General features: G+C 43.4%; 1 protein-coding gene across 1 annotated transcript in view; it reads right to left on the bottom strand.

The window, feature by feature from the left end:
• SMAD7 (SMAD family member 7) overlaps positions 1–22,974 on the bottom strand; it is a 48,478-nt gene that overhangs the window by 13,993 nt on the left and 11,511 nt on the right. The window contains exon 3 of the mRNA XM_054987411.1: positions 21,752–21,826. Within this exon, the coding sequence (XP_054843386.1) occupies positions 21,752–21,826 (75 nt within the window). The remainder of the gene's footprint in view (positions 1–21,751; positions 21,827–22,974) is intronic.

A 22,974-nucleotide genomic window follows, 5' to 3' on the forward strand; every position in this document is an offset into this window, starting at 1 on the left:
TATAAAAATTACATTTACCGTTCCCATGCTTTTCTTTTTCATCTCACACTGTAGGTACAACCGAACAGAACAGGTTTTCTAGCCAAAAGAAGGAACTCAGACCACAACCAAGAGACACTTCAATGCCACTCCCCTTTGCCAACACAGCTTGATACTATCATCCTGTAGCCTACAACACGTACACATTCATTTGAAATGCTGCCTAGGGAAAATGGTTTGAAGATACCCGAGATACAGCTTTGTCTCTGAAGCTAAGCAGGCCTGGACCTGGCCAGCCTGGAAACTCCATGCTGGAAGGAAGGGTGGGATATGTCACATATAAATAATATAGAGCGACAACCCCAATTGTACTTAAAACTTCAGCACCTTTACAGTTCCATCAACCTGAGGCTGTTCTCTAGGAGAGCTGAGAAATGCTTATGGTACTGGTAGGCTTAGAAGCCACCACTGAGGGTTTTTAAGAGAATGCACCCCCTGAGAAGGAACTATTGTGTCATCTCTCCCCACCATCCCAAAAGAATAGACTGCGCAAGATTTCACAACCGAGAACCCATCAAGCATTAAAACCAAACTCGTCAACCTTGCGATTATCATCCAGGACAAAACCAGGGGCAAGTTTCAAGATGTTCTGAGTTGAAAAAACAAAACTCGCTTAAAAGCACTGCACACCTAAAGAATAAAAGCAACGCAATCTTTCTACAGGACAAGCTTATAAATTAACTCCAGGAGATCAGAGTGGAAGGAATTGTTTTTTTTTTTTAAATGTACTCCCCACTTCCATTCTGGCCCCCAAAAGACTAAGGTAAGTATGCCCGAACAGCCAGGCTACTAAAAACTTCTGAAGGCTTAAAAAATAAATATCAACAACTTGTAGTAATCTACTAACTGAACTATCACAGAATACTGAGTACGACTGTTTTTTCCCCTTGCGTGTCTAGCTGCATTCCATACAGATATAATATGCTTTCTGCAAATCTAATTTTAATAATTCAGAGAGAGAGAGAGAGAGAGAGAGAGAGAGAGAGAGAGAGAGAGAGAGAGAGAGAGAGAGAGAGAGAGAGAGAATATGAAATGCACAAGAAAGGGGAAATCCTTCTCAGGTTGCAAGACTAAACATTTCAGCCAAAAAAGCCTCTTGATTAAAACAGTATTTTCCTAGAGAGTCAAAGGAAGTGTTCCTTACATACAGCTACAGGCAGTAAAAATATAAGCTCAGAAACAAAAAAGTTCTCTCCATTCCCCAACCCTCATTTCTCATCCAGCTTCTACCCCCCCCACCCCCCAATAACAATTATGAAAACTGTTTAGACGGCCTGGCATTTACTACATTCCAGCCAATAAATTCCATTCCCGGATCCGATGGAAGAAAAGCACCCTCCCCTCAATTCCACCCCTCCTCCTTTCCCCTTCTGCTTCTTTCCCTCCCCTGGCTTTCATTCCTTCTGTCTTTCTTTACAACCTAATACCCTGTCGACTCAGTCCAGGGCCTACTTAGGGAAAAGAGAACACACAGCGCCAGACTGGAGACAGCACACAGACTGAAAAAGTTAATCATTAGTTCTGTCTGCTTTCATAATCTAATCACTTCTGTGCCTAAGCGCATGGAGGAAAAGCTCTCTCTCTCTCTCTCTCTCTCTCTCTCTCTCTCACACACACACACACACACACACACAAATCCCAACTTCTGCAAAACCATGCCCGGTAGTTAGTTCCTCCCTCTTTCTCCCCTCCAAACTCTCCAGATACAAACCCCCAGTACCCCCTCCCTCCCCAAGTCAAGAATGAAAGCTAATAGCCAAGAGCAACAGAGAAGGGTATTTAGACTAGCTTTCTGCGCTGCTTATCTTAACAATAAAAAAACCCTTTTCCTCCTCCCCGACCAGCACCCCTCCTCTCCTGTCTCCTACCTTACTCATTTGGATTAATAACACTTAACAATTAAGACAGCGCATTACATTCATGAAGCTAATTAATCCTCCCAACATTCTTGGGAAGGAGGCGGCGGAGGGGAGGGGGAAAAATTGCTTTTACTCCATGTTAAAAGGTAGGGCGTATCAGCCATTTGTTCTCTGTGCGGCCAAGGATCAGAAAATGTGCAGTAGGAATTTGAAGCAGCCCTGGCTGTAGCTTAATTCTGTTAAACATCCAGGTTACTGACCTAGTTGCCACACCGGTCTAGACCACTTGTCTTCACCTTGCGGATAGGGTCGAGGAGCTGAGCCCCTCCCTGCTGGGTCACAAGTCCCTACCAAGTCATTTCTTTGCTGCCTTTTGAAAGGATAGCGAATTTGTCTACCAGACAGAAGTAACAAATCCCAGTTTGTGCACAACCTCTGGTTTGTCTGCTGGGGTTTTCCACCAGCTCTCCACCTCCCAGCAAGGAGAACTACTACCCTACATTGTAACCACAAGGGGGGGGGGCTGCTACTGAACAAACTGCATATTCTGACATCACTGTTTGGTACCAACTAATAAACCTCGGTTTGCTGGACCTACCTGCATTCAGACATCACAACTACATGGAATCTGACCAAGCCAAAATGTGCAAATCACAGTTTACCATGATGTCTGCAGGCAACCCCTGCTCCCTCCAGCAATCTTAAAAATAGAGGAGATATATAGAAAAGGGCCTCTAAACCGGGGTTTGTCTTCTGTTTCCATTGAGGGAAGAAACACTGTGCTCTTTTAGCTGAGATTAGAAAAAAGACAAAGTGGACTTGACCACAGAGGACTGAGAAACTTTAAGAGGGTCCTCCCAGTGAAACTGAGAGGAAGCTTTAGGCCAAAGTAGTAGCTCTACGCACAGTGGATAGTCTATGGAATTTACTGCCACAGAATGTTGAAGATGGGGACCACCAACTATAAAAAGGCTTTTAAAAGGATTACATGCATTGGCAGAGGGCGACCTGCTGGTGCCATTTTTGAGAAATGCAACCCCTATGCTTACAATCACGTGCCTTAAACACCCTTGGATTCTAGCACGTCATCCTATCCGTGAGTTCTCCTGCAGCATCCAGTTGGTCGTTCAACATCATCTAAGGGCCTACGACACAGTGAATTCTGCCACCCTGCGATACATGTAAAACAGACTGCTCCGCTTCCCATAGCATCAGACTAAACATGAAGAGCCTTCCTAAGATATTTAGGTATTTGACTGTACAATGTTTTATTTGCATCTGGTCTGTTTTGTCCCGGCAGCACTGAATTAGCATCTCAGACTCTAAATAACTTATTTTATTTTTAATTGGCTAGGGGCATATCAGAGTAATGCAGCCCCTGAATATTCCTCTGCACTCCCATGAGTAATGAAGACAGACAACCTGCGTTTCTGACTCTGCCCCGTTAGCAGGCAAACCATTGAACAAGGAAAACGGTCAGCAGCCACGGCTTCTGACGTCAGCCCCCCCAAGCAGAGATGCAAATCTACAGCTTCCCTCTGCAAACATCAGGCAGCAAACGCACTTAATGTGTGAACCAGCGCTGGCTTGATCTGGGCATTCGTGCTTGGAGATCTGACAACTGGACATACTTCTTTAGTCTGTCCAAGTTGATGCTGAGGGGAGGCAGAGGAGATTGTCAACTAATCCAGTGGGACAAACACAGTAAGCCTCTCTCTAATTAATCACTATTCTTGTTTACTACTTAACCATCTGTGCACTGTTCTCTTTGCTGCTCGTCTTGCTGTAGAGGCAATCGCAGCAAACGTAGGAACTTTTAAGACGGCCCATGCGAAGCCACACAAATAGTCCACCGCGTTCACCGTTGCAGCCTACCAATCCATTCCACCAATGGAGGTCCTTTCCACCAGCACAAAGAGCCTTGTTATGGTGCAAGAAAATCTTCAAAGGGCAGAGATCTGCTCGATCCAGTCCTCTGTCTTTTGGCAGCCACCAGCCAGATACTACAATTGTTTTCCCATAGTGTACAACTGAAATATCAGTATCAATATCGGGGGGGGGGGGGTGGTAACATTTTCTCCCGTCAGTTCTACAGCAAGTCATCCAACATGGAATCCCAGAGCGCCAAAGAGAATTATAGATAAGACAGACAGACGGATGAGAGAAATTGGCTGCCTTTTTTAGCATAAGGTTTCTTGCGTGTTGCAAGGTTTGATAATGGACTTTAAAATTTCAGTTCTTTGTTAAATATGACAAATAAGCAGGACCTAGTACAATTGAGGATTTAAAAAGTTTTCAGTTTTTGCATGCCAATAGGACTAGGTTAGTAAAAAAAAAATTTTTTTTTAAATGGCTGGTTGCTTTTTTTTCCGGTAGCTAAACTGAATACTCATCTTTGAAACCCATATAGTACACTGCCATAAGTACATTGCAGATGATTTTATTATGTCGTTTCTTTTATGATTGTTTCTTTTATTGATGCTAAAGACTATCATGGCTTTTGTCACTACAGTCTTTTTTTATCTGTATACGATGTGCTGGCAGGATGGGAAGGCAGCATGGTATAGCCCCATCTCATCAGATCTCAGACTTCGCTCCGGTTAGTATTTCAATGGGAGACCGCCAAGGAAGTCCAGGGTTGTTATACAGAGGAAGGCAACAGCAAGCCACCTCTGCTCCTCGCGTGCCACGAAAGCCCCTTGATGGAGTTGCCATAATTCGGCTGCATTCTGATGGCGCTCACATACACATATAATGTACCGTTGTCTGGTCCAGGCAATGAATTGCTGACAAATAAATTAAAAATCATTTCAAGTTGCACACTCAGTTAATTCAGGGCACAGGCCAGGATCTCAAGTGTTACCCATTCTGAGCTGACGCTGCCTCTAAACCATTCCAAATAAGCCTCATTCAACTGCATATTATTATTATTTACGTAATTTATAGTCCGCTTTTCTTACTGAGACTCAAGGCGGATTACACAGTGTGAGATTAGTACAGTCAATTTCAAGGACATTTCCATAAACAATGCCATAGGGTAAATAAACACAATTTTACAAAGATATAGCATTCGTAAGAATCCAATACAGAGCTGAAGAAATGCTGAAACAGAACGTAAACAATTCTAGGGCTGACATCAGACCACATGAAGCACAAGTAGCTCATAGGGAGCACATACTTAGGACAACAGATATACCTAAAGCAACATAGTGGTGAAGTCTACTTATGGTGCTTAACTCATTAGCAAACTATCTGAGAGTCCCTCCCTACAATACAAAAGACTTTTTGAATAATTCAGTTTTGCATCGTTCGCAGAAAACTAGGAGAGTGGGGGGGGGGTTCTCCTGACCTCCTCAGGCAGGCTGTTCCACAGGGTAGGGGCCACCACACAGAAAGACCATGCACAGCTCCATGTCAAAAAAGAAGTTTGTACTGATGGGCAAAATACCTTCGACAATACAAAATACCTTCTATTCGCCAAGTTCCCTTGCCCTCTATGTTAATGGATGGCTTTGAATCTTCAAGTATCTTATCAATTAAATCCACCCATGTTGTCATTACAAGTGATACAGCCTAAGGCCAACTTTAAGGCAATGAAGTGAAAGCTCTTTAGACATCCTCAGCTCTCTGCTGTCGGGCGTAGATATGACTTGCTTCAGAAGTTAATGAACATCCACCGAACTATACTACATGTGTGTGTTTACCATAAAATGAATCTTTATGTCTTTAGGATGATGGGTATTAAGCCTAACTCAACAAGGACCTCTACAGAAAGTTGGCATCTTGCTTGCTGTACAAAGAAACACCTGATTTAACCTACTCTTGGCAGCAATGGGGAACTGTAAAAAAAACATCTCAGAACAAAGAAAATGACTATCCTACACTTGCTTATCAGATACATCACCTATGCAAAGACAATACATAAATGCACAAGGCTGATTCCGCACACGTTGGATAATGCACTTTCGATGCACTTTAGCAATAGTTTGGAGGTGGATTTTTTGTTTCACTCACGAAAAATTCAGTTCCGGATGATCTCTAAAGAGGATTGGAAGTGCATTATCCAATGTGTGCGGAATCAGCCCATGTCTCATTTACTGTTGTAATTCTACCTCTTTAACTAAAACCGAATGCAGTTTTCTAAACAAGGAACTAGAGCTCAGGAACATTTCCCTTCTACTGCCTGCAAGAATTACTCTGTGTTCACAGGCAGACACAACAACCTTGGGCCCCTGTTCCTGCTCCCAACCAAGAAACTCCAACAGAAGTGAAGTAACCACAGAACCAAAACCACTATCTAGCAAACAAGAACCACCATCTTAGTCTTTTCCCTGCTAAGAACACATCTGAAGACAAGAAAGTAACCCTACAGCAGGCTACTAGACGATACGGAACAGGGGGGAAATGTGCATGAGTGGAGCCGAAGCTCTTCTGAATTTTAATAAACTACAAAGGAGAAACCAACATCAGTCAATAAACTGAGAAAGACTGAAAATCAAAATTCCAATAATGTATTCCGGAAGCAGATACAGAAACCAGGAGAACGCAACTTTTTTCTGTTTTCATGTTTCTGGAATTGAACAGCCCGCCCTCTACAGAACAGTTTAAGTGTCATCATTACTATACAATTACCCACAATGCCTCTGCTTTGTTTCTGCCCCCCCCACTCCATTTCCCTGATGGATTGTGGTTGGGATTCCAATTTCTTAACAATCCTCACCAGAATGTATTTTTGCTAGTGAGTATTAAGAATAGTCTCTCTCTCTGCAATTTCCTTAAAGAAGTAACATTACGAAGATTTTTTTTTAAAAAAACCCAGTCTTTCTGATATTTTTCTTTGCAAAACTGTCATGGAAGGACAGCAAATCTGTCTGACTACTCATGAGCAGCAACTGGGATTTCAAGGGATGGGCGAGTACTGGTGCCCTCTTGGAGCAGTTGTTTCAGAAACAAAACTCTTCTCCCTTCCACCGAGATTTTAAAGTCATAATGGAAGATCAACGTTCATCTTCTGGCGGCCCATCATTCATCAGCCAACCACAGAGACACAGACTCCCAAGGACATACCTGAATAATCTATCATCTCTTGAGACAAGACTTCCACATCGAATGCGCTGCTTTGTACGGTCTGAATAAAAAATGCACATGTAGAAATTGCACAGGCACAGACAAAAGCCGAACAATAGGGAGTGCATCTGCTAATTTGTACCCTTTTAAATTAAGGCTGGTGTTTCCAAATTATGCCAGTGGGAGGGGTGGAGGGAAAAAAACACACACACAGTGAAAAACACTAAAAGAAACAAGCCAAGCCACCTCTGTCTGTTCAAATTGCCTGCATCGCTTTGCTGTGGCGTCTTGTTGTGTTTTGACAAGTTACACTCACCGAAAGATCAGCAAACCTTCTTTACGCACTGACAACTACAACCTCAGGCTCTCCTTGCCTTATGAAAACAAACTGAAGCCAAAAAAATATTTTGAAAAGGGGGGAAAAAAGAAAGCAAGCTCTTTGCCGTCTCTGGGAATAGCTCCTATCTGAATGAACAATGACAAGGCGGGCTTAGCCAGCAAGCAAGGGCTTTTAAATAAAGCAAGTTGTATGGGCCTGTGGAAGCCACCCAGCATCTCACTCCCTGATGCATGTGAAATCTCGAGGCGAATCAAATGAGATGCAAACACCAGGATAATGCCCGCCAATGCGCCACCCTGACAAATGTACTTTCATCTCTGTGTAGTCTGAGCAAGGGACGAAGTCCAAATCCAAGCACAAATCAGTGGAGCAGTCCCTTATTGGGCTAGCAAACCAGAAGACAGCATCAAAATTGGGCAGGGCCTTAAACCAGACGCTGGAGGAAGTACAAGCGCTCAGCCCGTAAGACTCTGCACTCGCATGGTGTCTCATTTAAACTGGCACTCCCGCTGGCGCTAGGCTCTTGGCATGGGTGTCAGCTAGGCTGCTTGTGCCCAGCCCCGCATCAAGCCTCAGAGAAGAATTAGGAGGCTTGAGGACGCAAATGAGGCAGTGTGCACTCTTCCCTAAGTTTGTGAGTTTCTGCCCACCAGGAGCCATCCAGACACGGGCAATTTGTCCCACAATGAAAGCCACGTTGGAACTGCATCCCTCTCAAATCAAATGGTCTTACCTAATCTACATGCAGTAATGAAGTGTAATTAAACTGTTATCTGCATATCGTTTTCTTGAGCCAAACTTGCAGCAGACACACACGTTGCAACTTGCTACATGTAGCCAGATTCTTATTCAGAAAGTTTCCCTCAACCGGGGTTTAGCACTTGGGGGGAAAAAATTACATCTGAACTACAAAATCATGACATCTGTTGGCTGTCAGTCTTGTGTATGTATAGATACTATAGATAGTGTAGAGGGGGTGTGCTAGCTCACTTGAAAGTACTGCAAACTCAACACAGTTGTTTAGGTTGTATTTGCATCTGATTCCCCAACGTTTCTGCAATCCCACCCCCCAACACACACACTCTGTAATCAAAACAGCTAGAAACTTATTCAAAAACACAAGCCACAAATGCTAAGATTGTGGGGAATCTAACAGAAACAGTTGCACAAAATGCTCTGAGACTTAAGTTGTATGTTTATTTACAGTCAGGCTTAAGCAGCCAGCGCTAAGCAGACTTGTATTTAACCCACCCTTCATCTTTAGAGCAGCAAATGAAGTTCTCCTTGTCTCTTTATCTTCACAGCAACCCTGTGCAGCAGGACGGACTGAGAGCGCGCGAGTAAGTGACTTGCTTCAGGTTACCCAGTGGGCTTTATGGTTGAGTGCAGTGGAGATCTAAACCTGGGTCTTAACCACTACATCACATTGTCTCTCTATCCCCCCACCCCACCCCACCCCACAAATATGTTGGTTCAAGATCAGGGCTTTCACAATGGAAACTAGGGTATCATGGACTCCTCTGGAATGTGATCATATGATAATCTGTCCCCCCTCCTCTTTACAGAAGGATTCAATTGCATGCTTTCTTTAGAGACAAATAACAGCCAAGACAGATCTACCAAGACAGCTATAAAAGTTTATTCTTTTTTTTTCCAGCCTCCCTAATGCACAAGGAGATATTGAAGAGGTTTTCAAAGGAATTCCTGAAAAAAGGACTGGTGGTTTAATGTTTCTCAATTGCACACAAACGTATTCTCTAGTATTCAGAGGGGCAAAATAGATATCACTCCCCACCCCACCCGCTTTCGCACAGCGAGGTTAAAAGGGTAGGAAGTGCTGAGCGAATTTTTACGCAGCCTTTTTTCCTTCTCTCTTTCCCTGCCGCCACCATCACCACCCCGAGTTAAAATCTAGATAATGACACTGGGTGGGGACCAAGTCTGAAGTCTGAGCAGCCAAACCGAAATTAGCTTCCCAGCCAAAAAGCTCTTTGCCTCGCCTTTTGGGAAAGGAAGCCGAAGAGGGGGGAAAAATCATGAAAAGATTCCTCAGTAAACGGAGACAGGAGGCGGCGGGTTACGTTTGAGTAAAGGTGACCCTGCTATTAAAATATTTTTTCAAATAATAAAAATAAAAGTGAGTACTCAAGCAGTCCCCCGCCCCGAAAATTAGGCCCACAAGAACACATGATTACTAGATTACTTCTCTTCTTTTGCTAATAATTATATTTTCCTTCCTTTCTTTCACCTTTTCCTTGATTTTTTTTCTTCCCTCATTAAGCAGTGATGCAATATCCTATCACATTCCAACGTTTCCTGTTAAGAACTGGGTGAAAGTGACCATTATGTATTTAAAATATTAACTGCACGCTGCTGTCTCTCCTCCCCTCTTCTGCACAACTTTCTTCACACGAACACCAAACGGCACACTTATTTGTCCATGTTTGTCTTAGAACACTTTCTGAATCATTTCATCAAGCTGAGGCTTTAATCTTGCTCTGGAGACGAAACATTAAAGGTTCACAGAGTCACACAGAGACAAATATGGTCTTGTTTTCCTTTGACCGTACTGCAGTTTCACAGTGTCGAATTCCCCACCTTACAATGCCAATGTCACAATTCCACACCACTGAGGTATACTGAAGCCACTGACAGCTCGGCATTCACTCCAGATTGTAGTGGTAACTGGGATCACACTTTTTGGTTACTACTGATTAATTACACTGGAGCAATTAGCATTCCCAGGTCCCTATACCCTCCTGAAGGCAGCAAGGGAATGACGACTGAGGACCAAACTACAAGTGATGAATGATACAGGTTGGACACTTGTCAGCTTCCCTCAAGTTTTGATGGGAAATGTAGGCAGCTTGGCAGAATGTTGGACAAGTGACAGTTGAAAAGTCCATTGGACAGCAGTCAGAGAGCCAAGCTGCAAGACCAGAATGCCTACATTTCCCATCAAAACTTGAGGGAAGCTGACAAGTGTCCAACCTGTATCATTTGTCACTTGTAGCTTGGCCCTGAGACTTACCAGGTCCCAGCGAAGTGCAGGGGCACGCCCACAGCCAGTGCAATGACATCACTTCCGGAAGCGATATCATCGCACTCCACTGGGAGTGCACTCAGTGTGCACTTTCCTGGGTTGCCTGCCAGCGTTGCTACCTCTCGCTGGTCACCAGTGATTGATGGGCAACAAGGCAAAATGCCAGGAGGTGGCCCCCCACTGGTGGGCAATCAGGAAAACTAGGAGTAATGCCACCCCAACTCAATCACTAGCTACATTACGATGCTCAGTCCATGAGTGAATATGCAATAAAAACCAATGGAGGAAAGACTATTTTTGTTATCAGTTTTCAACCACCTTACCCCAATTATTTGGGCCTCTGCATGATGCAGGAGCTGTGTTCCCCCCATAGCGGATGCTGTTCCGCATGAACCACTTGACACTAGCCATTAGGGTTGCCAGCTCCAAGTTGGGAAATTCCTGGAGATCTAGGGAATGAAACCTGGAGAAAGAGGGATTTGGGGAGGGAAAGGACCTTGGCATGGCATAATTCCATAGAGTCCATCCCCCAAAGTAGCCATTTTCTCCAGGTGAACTGATCTCTGTGGCCTGAAAACCAGTTGTAATTCCAGGGGATCTCCAGCTACTACCTGGAGGCTGGTAACCCTACTAGCCACGCTTTTGTCCTCAAAGAGAGCAAAGAGGAGAGGATATTGTGTGAGCAGGCCATATGCACAATCAGGCACCAAAATGGAGTGCTTGGTACATAAATGTTTAGGTTGAAGGGAGAAGGGACACACTGTTCCTCTCTATACGGTAGGCCCATATATGAACTAGGACTTTGATTAACGCAATTAAAATGTGGTTGAGGTGAATTCACAATTATCTTAGTCTATGTTAAGTGATCTGGGTATGCGCTCTCCCAGATGAGGTTGGTTTGACTTTTGTTTAAACTTCTTATCTCTGAAGGAGGCTTGATATGGGCAAATTTTTGAGGCAACAGGGAAGGTTATGAGGCCTATACAGAAGGATCCAACCTTCCCCTTTTCATATAAAATACCTGGGGGTATGAAATATGCCCCTCAGTATCACAACCATACCAAAAGAAGCAGGACAAGGAGAGAAATCCCCACAAAATCTCTGAAGCAACTGTTCTTAGAGAAAGTCCCAATCCTTCTTGGAGACGAACTCTCCTCACGTGACTAAATTACTTCGCCATTCCCTCCAGCTTAACAGCAAGCAATGTTTTATGAATCCACCCAGTATTTTAATGTTGGTTAAAAGAGCTAATTAAAAGCCAGGGGCTAGAGATCCTGAGAGCTGCAAAACATTTTTAGTTTCCCACCATTTTGTCAGCGTCTGAAACAGCCTCAGCCCACATTCTTGGGTCCTAACTACGCAGTTCCTGAACTGCGAAAGACTCCCTCCCCGACGTACCTTGAAACAAATCCCACAGTAGCAACAGAAGGCCAAGCTATTTGGGTAAAAAGTTAAGGAGGTAAACATGAACTTTACTTTCTTTGTGTGGTACAAGCTGAACGAAGGCCGTCTGCCTGCACTTCATAATATCATCGAGCTGAGAATAAACTGGAAAGGAAGGTTCTCTGTGACACTAGGCACACTGCCAGGTTGGTCTGCCTGGGTCATTCAATCTCGACTGAGAAGAGGGTACTGGCTGGCTGTGACCTCTCCCTGGCCTGTTGTCATCTTCTTTTAGATGGGCTCCTTTCCGAGGTCACTTCAAGTCGGCACCAGTAGGAATTCCGCTTTCGTCTTTCAGAAGCCACACAGTCTGATAAAACTGTGGCCTGGGCCCAAATGTTCGGTCACGGGAACTGAGAGGTCAGGTACCTGCGTCTCCTCAAAACCACCCCTCCGGAGTCACAGTGGCTGTGGAGACGGGCCGTTGATAGCGTGCAAAGCTGGTAACCCCAGAATAAACTTAGTTAATAGTAAAACGGTGGGCAACCAAGGAGCACATTACACCCTCTTAACAGAGCAAACACGGCAATAGGAAATATGTGCTCAGGAGACGAGGGTCCGCATCTGAATGATAGGAATAAGAGCTCTCTTGTGATTATGGAGACAAAGGTGTTACAGCTACCTTGTGTCACAACAATCCCCTTCTATACTGTGTGTGTCTTGGATTACAGATCTTGTGCTTGCACAGCATAAATGTATCTGAAGTCTCTGTGGTAAATACTATGTTTTCTGTGAGTACATGAAGCACAGAGCGCATGAAGCGCCCCATAACTGCTATGTTAATGAAAAGGCGAGAAGACAATTATTTTTTCCCCCAAACTTTTTTTCCATTTTTTCTCTTTAGTTTTTTCATAAACACCCCACCCTTAACATTACAGAGTAACATTCACAACTGTATTATAATATATGACAACGCTAATAATTAACAACAGGGTATTAAGGGTGTATACTAAACAAAAGAACCTACTACAGCAATATACAATAGGTAACGACTGCAGACATAGACAAGTCAAAGAGCGGACAAAATCCATGGTTTTGGGGATCTGCGATTGGTCTGTGACAGTGATGTAGTCAAGGTATGGGAGCCACATATTGGCAAAAGTAGATTGAAAACAGAAAAGTAACACCAGCATTTCTGAAATAATTCTGAATGGAGCTGATCGTGCGAAGCATGTTGAAAACACGGAGCTTCCCAGGAGAGTGGCCATCTCTTTTTGTCTAAAGCTGAACCTCAACCCTTTCACACGTCCACCAGTCACAATGCGCTTGAGTCATTAGCATCAGTTACCATGCGAGTGGGAATTTTTGCATGATATGGTAAGAGTGATACGAAATTTTAGAAATTCAGGCTACTGAAATGACAATGATAGTAATGCAGTATGCAAAGTCAAGTTCAGTAGGAGAATCTTTTCATGGTTCTAGCTTTCTCATGCAGGGGTCTTTTGGTTGAACATGCACATTGCATATCATGTTATGAATGAAAAGAGGAAGGAAGCTATGTCTTACCAACATGTATCGATCGTCACGGCTCAAGAAACTGCTCAAGTGAGTTATCACTATTCTCAGGACGGGGGGGGGGGGCACAGAGAATGGAAAGAACCATGTAATGAGTATTTTCTAGCATACAGCCTTCTTCTAGACTTCTCATGCAAACTTGCTAGTTGTTCTGTCCAACCGTACCTATTTATAGTTACCCCCACCGGGCTCAATCGCCAACCCTTCTACGCCGGAGTAAACCACTTCACGTGATGAAACCCTCACCACTTCCTTTAGGCAAATTTTATTTAGCAGGCAGATACATAAATAAAGTCCAGCTCATGCCATTAGGGGTTAGACCAGACTTTTAAAGCATACTTTTGTATACTGGTCAGAGCTGGGAAACCATTAGCTAGTCACCATACAAAAGCATGCTTGGCAAAGGCAAAGCTTTTAGAAGAAAGGAGCAGTCATGAAAGGGGAAGGGGAAAAACCCCTATAGTATTAGACCCCAACACTTGCAAAAATGCAAGGGCTCTTCTTAGCAAGAACGGCAACTGATAAAGAGCACGCTTTTAACCAACACACACACACAAGCCCCACACAATTATGAATGGCTGTGGTCCAGCTAAAGTTAGTTGAAAGCCATGGCACTCAAGTTAGCTGTGACTAACTTCCTCCATTCGTTTCAATAGACTTAGTCACTACTAGCTTCAGCTGGACCGGTACCAATAATGCTAAAGTTTAAACAGTGATGCTCTTGAAATGTCACCTATAATTTAACTGGGATGAAACCGAGAACCAGGAGTTCATGATTGTTGCCCGCCCCAATCCCCATTTTGTGGATGTCTGAAATGTTGTCCTCCTTCCTATGGAAGTGAGAGAGAGAGAGAGAGAGAGAGAGAGAGAGAGAGAGAGAGAGAGAGAGAGAGAGAGAGAGAGAGAGAGAGAGAAGCTAGAATGAAGTGATAGAGGCCAAGAACTACACAGGAGCGCTTGCCAAAAGCCAGTCTCTCTTCACTTTGTTGGCTTGGCTACACACTGCCATGGTCAGATGATGTGTGAGGGGAGCTTCAATGCTCCTGGCTAGCCTGGCAGGCGGCCTGCTTTACTTCAAAGACTCCACTGCTGTCATCTTGCCGTTAACCCCTGATAACCTTGTCCTTTTGCAGAAAGACCTGGGGTTTTGAGGCAAGCCATTTAATAAGGCACCAGCGAACGTATAAACACATTCCTCTTTAAGATTCTAGCAACAGAGGAAGCCTTCCTTTCATTGCACTGTTTAAAAAGAGAGATCAGACAGACTGATTTAAACAAACTCTGAATAAAAGTTTTTTTTTTAGCTGCTCAAAAAAAGGAGAATCTTGATTTTAAGTAAGAATGCTGAACTGTAAGTAAACGAGTTTCTCTTGCAGCTTATGAACTTTTCTTTAAAAGGGGGAAGGGGCTGGAACAGAATTAAATTTCGCCAATGTGATCCCACCCAACTTAGAATTGTTTTTCTCCAGGTCACCGAGCAACAACGTCAACTCAAGAGACGCTAAGCAGAGAAACTGGTCCCATGGCGAAGCCAAGAATTGCACTTCTACAGTGAAGAGACCCCTTTTTTCTTGCTGTTGTTGTTAAGTTCACCTCTCCAAGCTGGCACCGATGCCAGGAGGGTTCAAAAGGCACGCTGAAGCATTCCAAGCCTGTTTGCTATTTCATCATAACATGGCAGTCAGCTTCCCTTCAGAGCTTTTTTGTAGTAAAATATGAACTGAAGCAGAATTAAAAGTATACAGTCAAGAAGGCATCTCTGAAGTGCAAACTCAGGAAGAGAGGGTATAACAACAACTTTTGTTTAATATCAACGGAGGGGATATTTCAGATCACAGAGCTGAGCCAGAGATAGCTTTTAGCAAAAGATATCTGGCATCAAAACAACACTCCCCCACCTCATTTCAGCACTCCTTGAAAAACAAATCCAGCACCCTCACTTACCCTCACCCTCAATTGCACAGAGCTGAGCCAGAGCTAGCTTTTAGCAAAAGATATCTGGCATCAAAACAATACTCCCCCACCCCATTTCAGCACACCTTGAAAAACAAATACAGTGCCCTCACTTACTCTCACCCTCAATTGCACAGAGCTGAGCCAGAGATAGCTTTTAGCAACAGGTATCTGGCATCAAAACAATACTCCCCCACCCCATTTCAGCACTCCTTGAAAAACAAATACAGTGCCCTCACTTACCCTCACCCTCAATTGCACAGAGCTGAGCCAGAGCTAGCTTTTAGCAACAGGTATCTGGCATCAAAACAATACTCCCCCACCCCATTTCAGCACTCCTTGAAAAACAAATACAGTGCCCTCACTTACCCTCACCCTCAATTGCACAGAGCTGAGCCAGAGCTAGCTTTTAGCAACAGGTATCTGGCATCAAAACAATACTCCCCCACTCCATTTCAGCACTCCTTGAAAAACAAATCCAGCGCCCTCACTTACCCTCACCCTCAATTGCCCTCATTTGCCTCAAGTGACGTCATTACATACCAAATCCAGGTGGCTATGTAACACCATCCAATTCACTGCATGACTGGGTGGGATTCCCCCATGTGACTACAACTAGTGAGAGCCAGTGTGGTCTACTGGTTACGCGTGCTGAACCAGGATCTCTAAGAGACCCCAATTCGAATCTCCACTCTACCAAAGAAGCTTGCTGGGGGAGAATTGGCTAGTTACACACACTCAATCTAACTTACCTCACAGGACTGTTGTGAGATAAAATGGAGGATAGGAGAATGAAATAAAATAAAATAAAAATAATGCATGAAGAAACAGTAGCCAGGGGGAAATGGTGCAGAGTAATATTTTTAAAAGGAGAAATATTCGCAAACCCTGAAGGTTTTTTTTTTTTTATTTAAAAGTGTTTCAATCCAATGTAATTCTCTACAATAACAAAGCCTGGAAAATATTCAGAACCGTAGCTTCCCCGCTACAAAAAGATAATGAGCTTTTTCAGTCTGGTTAAACATACTGTATAACTTGAATCTGTTAATATACCAGTATTAACAGATAGGGGTCTGATATATACACACACATCCATTGTTTTTGAGCCCAACTGAGCAAAAAAATGTTGGCAGTATCTTGGTACTAAAAAGAAGCATATTATATTATGACTGTCGCTATCAACCTTCTTTGGACATTTATGCCCCTATGTAATTAAATGAAGAACTATTTAAGAAGAAAGTCATGGTCACTTTTTGTCTGTCTTCACCAAGCAGTGTTGTGAAGGTCACCTTCCAATTTACCTCTAACTTCCTTTCTCATAAGTAGATGTTCGTTACCTTGGGTTAATTTAACAACACAGGGTAAGTGGTCAAAAATGTGTAACCCCATCTACGCCGTCATCAACTAAGCAAGCCTTCTTGCCAAGTTACAAGCTGAAGATGCTGACCAAAAACTCAAGCTGAGAACTTGGCACTTAAATCAGCTCTGCGTTGTACCTACTCTTCTAGCCACTGAGTCTGGTTTTTTAAAACAGTAATTATCACAAATAAAAAACACAGCAAGCAGACTGTACGACGTTTCTTACTGGCACTCGGATACTATTTTGTCCATCGAGTGTTGGGAAGAAGTGGAGAAGGAGGCAGACAGTATCCATCTAGTCTGCGAGGGCAGCCAGTACGGCTGCCAGAAATGTGAAAATACTCTGCTAGGTTCGAAGGGTCACCTGGGTCAGAACATATCCCAAGAGCAACCTGTCGCCAACTAAGAACTTGATCAGTCCAGTAATGGATTGGGCCTTAGTCCAAAATCCAGTTCAGCTATGGATGGCCTTGGGCAAATCACGATGTCTCACAGTACAATCCTGAGCAGAGTTATTCCAACCTTAGTTCACCGATTTCAAGGACAGTGGACTGGAGTAACTGCAGACAACTTCACGATGTGTGACTCATTTTCAAGTTAGGACCCACCACAACCACCATCTTTTTGTGTTTCTGGCTGTCACATTGGAACCCAAACCTTAGCCAAGATTCTTGAATCTGAACTGTGCTCTCTACCGAGGGTGCAAAGAGTGGGGTAAATCTTCCAACTCTGGGGATCCATCCAAATTATTCTGGAATCCACAATATGGAACGTTTGGAGTTTTTTACTGTTAAGAGTAAAGGGTTAACCAAGATGCAGTTAAACAAAAGAGACCGGAGAGTCTTCTTTACTCCCTCCATTTCTCTGGTTCAGGTTTTTAGCTTTTGGGAAGTTCCTCCTATGAAAAACAAGAGTTAAACTAGATCCCAGCAACACAACTTGGCCAGTTGGCCCAGGTTCTTTCCCTCCCCTATCCAAGGTTCTCCTCTTCACCCTGCCTGCCTTTCTTCCCCTTTCCCCTTCTCTCCAAAGGCCACATACAACATGAAAGGGGCAGCGCCAAGTGAATTAAAGGTCACTCCTGGTGGAACCAGTTCCTTTGTGAGGACCCCCACGGGATTAAGTTTTCACATTCAGCTCCTTTATATTCCACCCCCCTTCTCCCTCTCCCTCTCTCTCTTTTTCTTCCCCTGCCAAAAGAATCAAGTCACTGGCTCCAGGCTTCTAGCCTTCCTCCCACCCAGAACTGAGCCTCATTCATTAGTTGGAATTGCTGCAGCTCGGCCAAAGCCAGGAAGGAAAACAGCAAACAGAGCAAGTGAAAGAGAGGCTCAGATTGGTTATTTTCAAGGGGGAAACACTTGGGCAGCGTCTCTCCCCCCCCCTTACTCTCATCATTCCATACTGGTCTGCCTCCTACATCCTCTCGGCAACGTTCTCCCCCACACCTCTGCCATTCATCAGGGAGAGTACTTTCAGCTACATGAAGCAGAACGGAATAGTATTTGTAGCTGTAAAAAGCATCCCTTAAAGAAAACAGCAGGCCTTTCTGCATTCTTCAGTCAAATTATGCACATATAAATCTCTGAGCGTGCAGCAGTTTCCTTTTCCAGTGTTTTAAGATGCCCTCTTCACAGAAAAACACCTTTTAAAAAAGAATAGGGGTGAAGCTGCGTAAGTCACTCTTGGGAGAGTTGGCTAAACTCCCCGCTTCGGCGAGTGATTGCCTGATGCCTTAAAATCTCACCAAAGTGCCTGAGCAGGTTATGGGAGTTCTCATTTCCCTTGTCTTAAACAGCATGGTGGCACTGGTTAGAAGCAGACTCTATCAGCGGCATCCTAAGAAGAATTACTCCAGGTTAAGCCCATTGATTTAAATGGGCCTAGACTGGAGTAACTCTTCTTATGATTAAAAGTTTTCAGTACTGGAGAGCAGCATTTTCACACCAAAGAAGTGCCACATACCCCATTTTAGAGAAATGTTGCACAGATGGGCTATCAAACAGTTACTGAATAAATGAAACTTAGTTCCTCCTTCACTAAAACAGGCAGGCAGCTAATAACAGGACAGAAAAGAGTGCTGTATCATAGATCAGCAATGTGGAATTACACCACATTTCACTGAAATGCACAGACAGGCTTTCCTATCTAAAGGTGCCAGCCCATGTTATCTTAGGATAAAGCAAGAAGGCTACATTTCTTCTAACTCAGCTATCCTTTAAAAAGGAAAAGAGGATGTTGTTACGTGTACTTCCCCCCCCCCATCGCCTTTAATTTAGAGTTAGGTAAATTACTGCAACTTCTTCCTGAAGATAAAGCCACCTAAATGTGCCCCTGATAACAGCTCATTAAAGTCTTGTTCAAATACACCTTCTAACTACCTGACTCCAGGTGTACAAAGAGAAGAAAAGGCTAGAAGAAGTGGTACAAACACTCTGAAAAATCCAGCCAAACTTTTAACACTTTTCAGTCTGGCTGATTTCAATGGAAAAGCTAAACATATGTTTGCGTCTCTTTTACTGAAATAAGCAGGACTTTAAAGATACTTCACTCTAGCCAGATTATGCCCCATTTTATTTTTTTACTGTAACCTCTCCAATCGGAGAATTTTAAGAGCCTCAAGCTTCTAGGTGTGCAATGGACTTATTAGCAAGTTAGGTCAAATTCAAAACAAATGCTCTTTCTTTAATGGTATTTTCAGCTTGTGCTTCTGAGAGCACGCCATAGCCTTTGCGAGTTAAATATTACTCTCCCATCCTCTCATTAAATTAAACATCTATTGTTACACAGCGTTACAGAAACACATGAGCGGATACCAATTTTTAACAGATTTCCTTTTTTTAAGCCAGTTCGGATCATGCATCTGACGAAGAGAACTTGATTCTCGAAAGCTTATGCTACAATAAAATTGGTTAGTCTTAAAGGTGCTACTGGACTCTTTTTGATTTTGCTACTACAGACTAACACGGCTAACTCCTCTGGACCTTTTTTTAAAAACTCTCTTACAGTAAAGTTCAAAACTCAGAAGAATTTATGGGAAGGAAATTTATCTACTTTAAGGTGCATCTGGTGGCTGAATGCAGCAATAAGAACCTTCAGGGGGGAACAGCTCCTATCCTTTCTTTGTGAGTTTTGAGATGAAACTTTATCTAGAGAGCAACTTAAAAAAAAAAAAAAGCATTCCAACCTCAGGCCAGCTATGTTATTTCCTGCAAGCCCCCTTAACCTCCGCCCCCCTCTGTTTCCCTCCCCTTCAGCAGCAGGCTAGACAGAGTCAGATACTATCAATGCACAAGCCTTTCAAAATGTGGTACCTTGTGGAACTCCCTCCTCCAACCCGCTTCTGCATATTTCTCATTTTTCTTCCTCTTTAAACTTCTAATATCCTTTTATCGCCTCCTTTCTCTCTCTTTCCACTTTGCAGCACTGCAGCCTTCCCTTGCCTTTTTTAAAACCCACCTTTCCATAAGGCCTACCTTGCAATATAAAAAAAGGACAGCTTCAAAATTAAGACAACACCAAACCACAAAGGGCCTTCCTCTCTTTCTCTTTCTCCTCCTGCTCATTTGATTAATTCTCATTAGGGCCCTCTGAACAAACACTATACTCCCCTCTCAAATAACACAGGCTGGGTGTATATTACACTAAAACGAAAGCAAACAAAACTCTCTTAAGTAAGGGCCATGCTGAATGCAATTCCTGGAGGGAAAAAGACATACACACACACACAAAAACAAGCTCTCACAAAGGGTAAGAGCCTACATATTTTGGACATTCCAGTCCACAAACCATAAATCAAGGAAGGAGTCCTTGGAGAAGGAAAACCATCTTTCCATGGCACACGAGTCTAGACAAGTTTTTTCTTGGCATTCACAAGGAACACTGAGGGTCTACATTACCCCCCAAAAAAGCCTTTTCAGGAGCTCAGGTTTCACAGTAAGTCTTGACTCTAATTTGGATTTAAACACCCTAAACTGAGCAGAGGATTGCAGCCATAAACATTACAAACAGGAGTCAAAGAGGGTTTGGGGGGAAGAATAGTTCCCCTTGCACGCACAACCGTGAGCCACAAAACATTCTGCACCCCATCTTTGGCACTAAAAACGAGCCTGAACTTGCTACCTTGCAAAAACACGCGCGCGCACACACAAGAACTGGCACACCCATGCAGTGGACAGTATATAATTTAGCTCTCAAAAGCATAAATCACACAGTCAGACAGTGCCCTTGGCTAACTGCTGGGGTGCAGCTTCTAGCAAGCGAACAGCCTTTGTCTAGCATCACAAACGGGGTCTTCGTAGTGGTAGATGAATACAGGCTTGTTGGGTCAGAAAGACAGCAGAGATGAAAGATGGCTCGCGCCGCAGACAGAAAGACTCAGCCCTCGTAACCATTCTACAGTGCTGTGTAAAATAATACAGCAGCATGACAACATTACACAAAACTATTATATACCACAGAGTCGAGGGGCCACGAGGGAAGAAAACTTGCTCATGTGGCACCCCAAAGGCATTCTGGCTGTCAAGTTCCCCTGCTACCATCAGCAAAACCCTAATATTTGGTAGTTACTCAAACTAGGTCATCCCAAGGCAAATTGTCACCTATGACTAGGAAATAATTTTCTAGCCTTAAAGATCTGACGCCAACTCCTACCAGTCACAACTCTTTCTTCGCACCTTTGTAGTCAGTATAAATGTCTATGAGACTGCATTTTCCCACTTCAGCATGACTTCTGCATTAGAAGCAGTAGAAATTAAGCCGGTTGATTTATGTATTACTTTAAAGTCTGCCTTTCTTACCAAAACTCAACGCTTTTGGGTATGTTATGGATTCTTGGCCGCACACAGGGTTGACCAAGGAACCCCTTAGATCTAGACAACTAAGCTCCTCTCAGTTCTCACATCTCGGTAAATGCAAAATTTCTTACTCTTCAGGAAAAAGATGCAACTACTTCTCTAGATCCATCCAACAGGTTAATGGCATGTTCCCCTACCAATGCAGGACTCCATTTAAGCTGCATCAGACCTAACTGCTCTGATGTTATACACTTCTGCAGGATCTAAGCTGCTTTTTCGGAAAAAGCGTCTTTAAAACATACCACAATACAGGTATAAACACAATCCTGTTCCTTACCTGAAAGCCCCCCGGGGGCCAGATAATTTGTTCCCCCTGTCTCAGTGGAGGAAGGCACCGAGTCTGGGCAACTTGCTGAAACAGAAAAGGGGAAATGCATTAAGAAACAAGTGTGACTCTTTAAAAAGAAAAAAAAACCCTCACTGCAAACCATGTCTCCAGCCAAACGAAGCACATTCCATAGAGTTTAGCAGGAAGTTATTACTAATTGTCTGCACAGAGACAGTGTAATTCTTCTTGATACATCCAACCTAACTCATCACCCATGTCTGGGATCTGCTATACCACTTAATCACATCAGTCAGTGAACACAAGATTACAGACTGGCTGGAATCTCCTCTCCCTCTCTCTCACCCCCCTCCCCCTTTCTCTGCCAAGTTGGTTTTGTGTTCCTGCTAGTCACTGGTTACTGAAATCCAGGCTGCCTTTCCCAAGCTGTAGATCAAGATCAAAAAGGGAGTTTGGAGAGCTACTCAGTTGATTTGATCTGGCAATGCAAACCAACAGGGAGGGAGAAATCCCAGACCACCAAAGAGAGATTTTTTTTAATTAAATAATTTTCTTTAAAAATATATTTTTAAAAATCCCATTTATGTATTATTCAGGGGAATTTACCCACCTTTCTGCCCACTATGGCTAACTTCTCTCTGTTATGCCCACCTTCTTCCTATTGCTGCAGACTTTAGAATAAAGAATCCTAATTTGGAACAAATTGTAGTTTTTCTGTTTCAGACACTGCAGCTCTTCCCACTACCTGGAAGTGAAATGGCACATGAGGAAGGAAGGAGAGAGGGGGCCAGGGAAGAAGTGAGCCTGAAGTCTGTTCCAAGAATGACTAAACTGTTGAGTTTAGCTACGATGAGCTACTGAATATGGAATACTCTAAATATGCATGAAGAACCAAACTCACACATATTATGCCAATGACTTGTGATATCAGACTGATGGAGGTATTGGTACATCAGCATCCACATCCAACTGCTTATTGAGCAGAAGGGTCAGAATGAAAAAGAGACAACAAATGTCTCTTTGGTACAGGAATATAAAAATCACAACCATCTATCTGCCCTGAGCCCTGTTATCCGCCCTGAGCCTGCTTGCGGGGAGGGCGGAATATAAATACGATAAAATAAAAATAAAATAATAATAAATAAAAACCAAAACACCTCTCCTTTTTTCTTTGGGATGCCCACTTTAAACCCACTGCAGTTTTTATGCTCCCA

This window comes from Eublepharis macularius, chromosome 8 (genome assembly GCF_028583425.1).
Source record: "Eublepharis macularius isolate TG4126 chromosome 8, MPM_Emac_v1.0, whole genome shotgun sequence".
Classification (NCBI taxonomy): domain Eukaryota; kingdom Metazoa; phylum Chordata; class Lepidosauria; order Squamata; family Eublepharidae; genus Eublepharis; species Eublepharis macularius.